The sequence below is a fragment of the Myripristis murdjan genome, chromosome 11, assembly GCF_902150065.1.
Source record: "Myripristis murdjan chromosome 11, fMyrMur1.1, whole genome shotgun sequence".
NCBI lineage: Eukaryota > Metazoa > Chordata > Actinopteri > Holocentriformes > Holocentridae > Myripristis > Myripristis murdjan.
The window spans coordinates 19327491-19335928 of record NC_043990.1 but is presented as its reverse complement, the minus strand read 5'-3'; the positions used below and the strand labels follow the sequence as shown (position 1 = coordinate 19335928).

At 43.4% G+C, this 8438-nt stretch overlaps 2 protein-coding genes across 2 annotated transcripts in view; one reads left to right on the top strand and one right to left on the bottom strand.

The window, feature by feature from the left end:
- Window positions 1-4394: 4394 nt before the first annotated feature.
- Window positions 4395-6547, top strand: abitram (actin binding transcription modulator). Its single transcript, XM_030064237.1, has 6 exons — window positions 4395-4615; window positions 4809-4860; window positions 5149-5278; window positions 5439-5515; window positions 5622-5691; window positions 6023-6547. Exons 1-6 carry the CDS (start codon window positions 4534-4536, stop codon window positions 6158-6160), a joined length of 549 nt encoding a protein of 182 aa, XP_029920097.1. The 5' UTR covers window positions 4395-4533; the 3' UTR covers window positions 6161-6547.
- The window catches only part of ctnnal1 (catenin (cadherin-associated protein), alpha-like 1), a 50620-nt gene continuing 48718 nt past the window's right edge, over window positions 6537-8438 (bottom strand). The window contains exon 19 of the mRNA XM_030064236.1: window positions 6537-8269. Within this exon, the coding sequence (XP_029920096.1) occupies window positions 8099-8269 (171 nt within the window). The 3' untranslated portion in view covers window positions 6537-8098. The remainder of the gene's footprint in view (window positions 8270-8438) is intronic.

The window sequence follows — 8438 nt, the reverse complement described above, 5'->3', positions numbered from 1 at the left end:
ATCCACTGACCGGTCAGGCCGAGGAGTTCATCAAAATATTATTGAACATGCAACATTTTGATAAGGGTAAAATATGTGACAAAGCATGGTTGTAGATCATATTTTCCAGATGTAAGAAAACATGTTTGTTTGGTACAGAGCCCAGCAAAACTCATTTCAATAGGTTTGTCTGTGAAAAGTAAAATTATGATACAAAACTTACATTCATACTGAAATCAAGAATCATATTGCAATTGCAGTATCTGTGAAGTTGTTTGTGGTCTGATTTTTTTACCATAGCGTTCAGCCCTGCTGACCGGTAAATGACAAGTTTATGATTTTCATTGCAAAATTTGGACTGAGTCAGTGCTAGGCTTTCAGAGGTTTCAAGGAGGAAACAGAGAAAAACAACAGTCAGCTGAAGGTCAGCTGTCACTGTGGCCGTGACACAGTAATGTCTGGATCAGGCCTTTCATCCAGCAGCATGAGCTCAGTTTTATACTCGCACTAAAATCAAGTTCTTGTCCTCACATAAAAACCGAGCAACTGCAACCAAAAAAGATACACAAAGCACATTTAATAACCCTTTTAAAAAAAATACAAGAACCACTGTGAAATTACCCAATACATTTATTCAAATGTACATTCCAGTGCATAAATAAAAGCTTTAGATGTGCATTTTTGGCATGATGTGCCTCCCTCCTCTGATATAATGGCAAATGCAGGTGTGCCTCGTCACTGTCCAAGACAAGAAGAGCCAGCCTCTCTGACTGCAACATCCCAGCCTCTGTCTGCTCTCTCTGACTCGAAATCCCATTCTTAATCAACTCACTGCTCAAAGTGGCACTGATAGTTTGATGGCATCAGCCACTTTGGATTAAAAGCAATCTCCTTCCTCACATTGATTCTCTCCATCTGTGTCAAAGCTCACACTGCAGAACTCCAATAAATTACACATAATCTATCTCGTCTGTCTTCCTTTGCTAAAGACATAACTAATTGCGGGCCACAGAACCAGGAAGCCATCATTTTTCCACTCTGCAGCTTGACTTTGTAAGCGCGATCCTAATAAGCACATGTGTTTATAACACCAGAGAGGCGGCTGCGGATTTTCTTTAAGCCGCGCAGACGTCACCCTTCCCCTGGCTGGAGCTTCACTCTCCCCTTATCAGGCTCTCCTCTGGCAGGGAGGACGAGCTACATAAAGACGCTGGATGACTTCCATGAGGAGGGAGAGAATGCTGGAGCCAAACAGACAAACAGCAGGCCAGACAAACAGGGGTGCTAGCTGCAGCAGTAGCTGACGTGGAGCTCGGCGTGCATCACACACACACACACAGAAGCGTGTGCAGCTGCAGACACTTGAGATGGCTGTCTGACATCCAGCCAGTGAACCTCGGACCCAACTTGGATGAGTGGGAGACAAGGAGTGTGTTTCATTTCAACAGTCTGCAGCAGAGGGTTGGGAATGTACACAGAGTGACAGATCCATATAGACATGCACAGCTAGATTGATAAACATAGACACACACACACATACAGACACAGATCCACGCATAGAAATACCAGCATTTTTGCGCAGGAACAGACACCAGAAGTATCACAGTCAGCCAGTAGGAGCCTACAGTGTGTGTTTAGTTCACGAGGCAGAAACTGGCAGAGTGGCTCGACAGTGAGTAATGATGTGTTTTTTCGGGTGTCAGAGGAAGGCCTGGAGCTGCCAGTCAGGTCGCCTGCAAGTTAGAAAAACACGAGGACCCTTTTCCTTCTTGCATAACAATGTTGATGTCGGTGCCTTGATCATCCCCAGAAGTTTTACAGGTTGTATTCAAACCCAATCAGCACCTCGCAGAAGGCAGCATTACAGGTCACGTCTGTCCCGAGGATTTATGCCATACAAATGCTCTGGGACCTAGCCTCTATTTGCACGGGTGGAAGTAACTAATCACATCTACTCATGTTACTGTAATTAAATGTCTTTTTTGTGTGCTTGTGCTTTCCTCCTTAGTCATTTTCTTCAGTACTTTTTTACTCAAATGCTCTACTTAGTTATATTTTAAATCCCATCTACTGCAGCACGCACATTTTGTCAGCTCTCCATAAACAACAGAAATTGGACCATCCCACGGTAAACACCTCATAAATTGAGAAGCCTTTCACACTGAACAGTCAGTCAGCACAGATGAGAGGAGGAAACTGGCTTTAGTTTGGTGTGCTTGTCATTTCCAAATGTGCAAGAATCCAGTTTGAACTTTGTACTCTCGTCTTTTTAGACCTGCATGGAAAATACTGCATCTATAACAAAATTATTGTCTCCAAAAAAAAAAAACCTAACTTATTGACTCTAACTATGAGTAAATTTTAAATTTGCTATGTTTACTTAGGTAGATTTTTACAGTAGCACTTGTTTGGCTAAAATATGAGCAAAATAACCATATTTCAACTTGGGTAGCAATTTTTCTTTGCACTGGCCTGTTTGCTGCAGAATTAATGGCTGTTAGAGTTATGCATTAGGAAAACTGATAGCACACAAGTGTTAAGAAGTGTTAATAAATATCTGAAAAAGATTACAACTAATGTGAATCCCTCATACTCTTGATTTCCTTGTTTATTGGACATTATTGAACTGCAATGCAAACATGATGCAAGCATGATGCACTGCTCTGCTGGCTTTGTGTCCGCCGTTTCCACAATGGCTTGTGTTTCATCCCTGAATTAATTACGGAGTCCGGCCTACCACAGAGAGACGAGTAATGGAAAAACACATTACGACGGGATGATGGGACTCCACAGCAAAACTTTCCAAGCCTTAGTAGCGGTGAGCAGATACATGGAAAACTCATTGTGCCCCTAAGCTTCAGCCCCGTCTCTCTGTCTCTCTCTCTCTCTCTCTCTGTCTCTCAATAATGTGACCAACATTAAGTCATCACACTTAACTTGCCTCATGCATTGCCAATCCCCCAAAAATGTTCCCTCAGCACATAGTCCAAGCGCCACATCAAGGCAGACATGTATGGAATCTGATCAGTCTGGGTCAGAGAGAGACGATTCACCCGAGCCAGCCGGGGGAACATTCCTTCATTCATTCTTTCTTGGCCGTCTTCATTACATAATCGATGCAGACTCACTCCGAGATACCTCCACTATATGCAAGACTCACCAGGATTAGAGATAAAATGACACCACAGACAAAAGCTGCATTAATGCCACTATTAGGTGCCTGCGTTACAGCAGCTACACCGCACCGTGGCACTGGCTTACACCGACAAATTGACAATCAGTCTCAGGGGGGGAACAGGCACCCAGGGAAGCTTCAGTTTAGATGGAGTACAGTCATGCAGATGATTGGCACTGCATAAACTATGCTGTCCTCAGGGTTTGCCTCGAATGGCACGTGTAGATTGAGTTATAGGGAGCACACTGCTGTTGTCAGTAATAGTGTGACACCTAGTGGGCGATTTGGACAAATGTTGTAACAGTGACTCCCAAGCTGACACATGTGGAAAGTGTCTCCAGACTCCAGTGACAGCAGGAGCCCCAGCCTCGACACCTCCCTGCTGTTCAGAGTGTCGTCTGTGTGTGGCTCCTCGGACAGCAGACACCTGAGGAGAAGCTGAAAGTGTGAGCAGACTGAAGTGGCCAAAGTCAGACTGACTTTGAGAGAGGAACTTATGCGTAATGCGAACCTGTCCACCGAGATGAGCGACAATCAGTTATCATCCTGGCACGTAAATGGAGGCTTTAGGTGGTCGTAAAGGCTGGTGGGAATCCAACTGAGACTGCAGATGCTGCTTCACAGTGCATCAGCACATCCCAGCTCAGGGGCCCGTGTGTGTGTGTGTGTGTGTGTGTGTGTGTGTGTGTGTGTGTGAGAGAGAGAGAGAGAGAGAGAGAGGGGAGAGAGATTCTCCTGATAGTGTCACTGCACAGATGTCTAGTCTAGAGTGTGTGTGTGAAAGAGAGAGAGAGAGAGAGAGAGAGAGAGAGAGAGAGAGAGAGAGAGAGAGAGAGAGAGAGAGAGAGAGAGAGAGTGTGGGGGGTGTATCTTTGAAAATCATCCATTTTAATTAGCCAGGTGAGCTGGGATATTGAAATCCAGTCCAGGTGAATTAAATAATTCAAACGGTGCTTGGTTAATAATCACAGCCTGAGTGAGGAGGGATTGTGAGAATAAAGTATACACACATTTTTCCTCACATCTTGACCTCCCTCAGCTCGAAGTCACGTGACATCTCTGTGCCATTATCACCTACATCATGGACAATAAAGATGCGCATCCCCTCCCAAAGCCTGAAAATATAAAAATTAGAAGAGAAGCCTCTGTGTTTTGCGTTGACACAGCGCGCGCCTTCCTCACAGTGTCACGTGCATCTTTTTAAAAGCCGACAGGGAAAAAAACAAACAAACTCCGGAACAATTACTCGGTGAAACTTCCCGGATCCTTTTGACGGACGGGCTGTCCGGTGCGACGCAATTTGTAGTCCGTCAAGCCAGTGGCGTCAGGCGCTGCGGCGGTTTCGACTTGTTTCTCAGCAGATATCGTGAATATCCTCAATGGACGGCACAGAGCAGAGAGAGACAGCACAGGCGGCTCCCTCGGTTATCGATCGATACTACACACGATGGTACAGAGCCGGTAAATGTGACTGAAAATGCTCGGAGATGCTGTCAGCGATGCTAGCTGCTAGTTTGGTAGCTAGCTCGACTTGTAGACAGAAAACACTGAGACACAGCACATGATACACACACTTCTCATGCGGTTTAACCAAGCTCAAAACACAGCTAATTAAAGAGTAACATTGTTGATGTGTTTATTTTTATTTATTTAGATATGAAGGGCAAACCGTGTGAAGACCACTGCGTCCTGCAGCACTCAAACAGGTAAAGAAATGGACTAAACTATCAGATTTATCAACTAGTGAGCTGCAGCTGGCAGTCATCACCAAATAAATAGCCACGATTATGAACAAAAATCATATTTCACTCAAAGGATTACAGTATAAATATGTCTAGTAGAGTTTTGTATCAGTCTAAAAGGGGCACTGGGGTCTATTATCTTCTTTGTCTTGGGGTAAAACATGAATCAGTGATTCCAACATGCTGGCACTGCCCGAGAGAAAGTAAACTGAAGTTATGTTTGATGTATGCTCCTGTGTTTGTTCCCTTCAGAATATGTGTCATCACTCTGGCAGAAACACACCCCATCCTTCAGAGTGGGCGGACAGTCAAATCCATCAACTATCAGATCAGTAATGGATGCAGTCGTCTTAACAACAAAGTGTCTGGAAAGTCCAAGCGGGTAATTTTACGAGTTTCAGGTTGTTTTAAACATTTTATCAGCACCTCAGAAAAAACAAAAAAACAAACAAAAAAAAAAAACCCTAAGGCCGGCTCAGCTCTGCCTTTAACCAATCAGCTCCTTTTAATTCCACTTAAATCATCCTCATTTGTCATTACAGGGAGGACAGTTCCTCACTGATTTTGCTCCTCTTTGTAGGATAACATGCACAGATGAGACTGAATACACAATCTACAGGTGAGATGATGGTCTGTGTCCCCTAGTCATACATTTCATCCTCCTCTCTTATGCTTTATCAGCCTATATTTTTTGAGGTGATGATCCAGATCTGTCTTGTTTTCAGCTGTATCCGCGGACGCCTTCTCGAAGTCAATGAGGATATTCTTAAAAGACCCGCTCTCCTGCTGGAAAAGGTAACAACATACTTTTACATGTTCCTCCATCTGGATGTTTGATACTGTGAACAGCCGATGATTTGTACTTGCCTTCCTGTAAATGATCCGTACTTGCACACATGCTCTTGCACTGGACTGTGAACATGCAGAGCTGTAAACTGCAAACATATATTAGCCTAGTCTCCCAGGTCTACACAGTGATATGTCTGTCAGGCCAGTTGGATCTTTGTGTCTCTGTGTATTTATCATCACTTTTTCAGTGTCTGTCTGTTTGCACGTTTCCTCACAGTTTCCCCATGGGGATGATTGTTTCAGTTTCATCTAATCTCATGCTGTCTTTTGAAACCAGCCATCCACTGAAGGGTACATTGCTGTCATCCTGCCAAAATTTGAGGAGAGCAAAAGCATAACAGAAAACCTGCTGAGCAGGGAGGAGTTTGAGGAGGTCGTCTCCAAGCGAGCTGCTGCCCAAACACAGCCCAGTTAGCAGAGCTCCAACCCGAGTTGGGACTACTGGGGAAGAATGTTTTACTCACCAAGTTGGATGAAGAGTGTAGATCCTGAACTGGCAAGTGACTTTTACTTGTAGTTCCTGCTTAATCAGCCTTGGAAACGAAGGAAGCAATGCACTGCGCACCGGATCTTGGACATTGTGACTTTGAAAGAAGCATATAAGTTCAGAAAGAAGAGTTTTATTTGTGCATTTTTATAGCTAAGGAACTGAAAGGATATTTCAGGAAGTGTTTTTTTCTGTTTCAATTTGTGAAAAACAAGGACACGAGTAAACCCTTTGTAAATTATTCTCTCAAAAAATTGAGTGAGGGGTATTTTTGTTGAGTTTCAATAAACACAAAAACAAGTGATTTAAGAAAAATATTGTTTATTTTTATTTGTGTCACTTTTACCATTCAACTGTCAAAAGGATAGATGGTCCAAAACTAGATCTATTATTTCCGCACATCTGTAGCATCACTACAATTCCCAGCATCCTTAGCTGCTCTCATATAGTACAATGCATCTCTAAAGCTTAATGTAGGTTACTCATTTCAGTCATCATCACACCCTGACCTAGTACCAAAGTTATTACCTTGGGAAACATACTGTGGACATACCTATGCTTCAAGTACCTTATTATACATATCATATACCATTTAATACATGTTGGCCTACGAGGCAGCTTCACAATGATAGTCTTCATAACAAGTACACTTCAAGGCTCCATCTGACAATTCATTTGACACAGGTGCCAGGTCAGTATAATCTTTCACTGATTTGTGAGAAATAAAATTGAACAGTATAACATTATACACCTAATATGCTTTTATAATACTCAAGACAGTAAAAAGTGAGTATGGTCCTGATTTCCCAAAAAGCATCTTGGTAATAAGCTTATCTTTGTCGGCTGAGTTTTTGGAGAAACCAGGCCCAGAGAGAAATAATGCTCTCCGCTGGGCGAACGCTGGAGGAGTAAGAGTTTCGGTCTAGTAGCAAGCCAAACGTTTGTGGCATCTCCATGAGGAAAATCATATTTGGCATCAAAAACTGTGATTTTCACATTTGCACTTTGTTGCTAAAATGGCACATGGGTTAAATCCCACAATTAATGCTATGGAAATTAGATTTTATAAATCATAAAGTGAGGCTGACTTGAGAAATACTTATCCAAGTGAGAAGCGAACATACTTGGCGTACCACTAAAGCTAACGTTACAAAGCTGGTGTTAACATTAATAATCCTATGTCCAGTTGACCATAGGAGACTCAAACACATTGGTTTGGTGATGATGGCATCATGCATGGCGGCTTTTCAGTGTTTTCTACTCTAGTTTCTCATTTGGCTAAGATGTGCAACACATTTACAGCACACCACAAAGCAAATGGGCTGGTTACACAGAGGCACATGGTGAAAACAGATGCATGGCTGAGCATCAGAAAGTGGAGTTGCCTTGTGTTTCTATTTCTGATCAGTTTATCCTCTCCTGATTCTTAACTCGATTATTAGCCAGAGAAGTGATGCAACTGGTTCCAAATCAGAGTTAGTGTGGTTTTCTCCTTGTGGCTCACTCCACTGTATATGGCAAAGGTATGATGTTGGCCGTTTATCTCCCTCTTGTGGGTTGGGGTGGAACTAGTGCTTCAGTGTAATGGGTGACTTTGGGCTAAAATTGCCCCCAGCACAGATCTTGGATCTGCCTTTTCTTTGTAAACCTTATTCTTCATCATTGGGACAAAAGTAACAAGCTCTGAGCCGAGGCAGGCGTGTAATGAGGCAACTTCACTCCATAGCTCTGTCCCACTCTGTGGTGGATGCATGACGATGTTTGGGAGTAACTATTTCCTGCACTGCTTGTTGTCCAGAAAGGTGAGGTTGGCTATGTGCTGCTCAGAGGGTGAATACAGGACAAAGGAGGTGACTTCCCCCTGGATTATTTGCTCTCCAGGAGGTTGAGAGTGGCCATGTGCTGCTCTAACGACTTGACCCCAAAGCCATTGCTGTTCTTGCCGTTGAGGGCGGCGTCCTCTTTGACAGGCGTGGACGCATCCTGCCTCTCTCTCCAGCCCTGTGGGGAGCCCAGGCTGCTCCTCTCTGACTTATACTGCAATGGGAAAGAAGAGGGAGAGGAAAGGAATGGAATTAGAAAAATATGAACTACAGACACACGGCAGGTCTTACAGATATTTTTATCAAAATATAAATCACGTATTTCATCAGTCTTTCCTGGGGTAAAGAGGCATAAATGAGTTTGCTCGCTCTGTGATATCCTT

Excerpts from the sequence above, each read along its gene's own strand:
- abitram (XM_030064237.1), top strand. The coding sequence starts at position 4,534 with ATGGACGGCACAGAGCAGAGAGAGACAGCACAGGCGGCTCCCTCGGTT. Across the intron at positions 4,861-5,148 it reads GTCCTGCAGCACTCAAACAG|AATATGTGTCATCACTCTGG; the intron begins GTAAAGAAATGG and ends TGTTCCCTTCAG. Across the intron at positions 5,516-5,621 it reads ACTGAATACACAATCTACAG|CTGTATCCGCGGACGCCTTC; the intron begins GTGAGATGATGG and ends TCTTGTTTTCAG.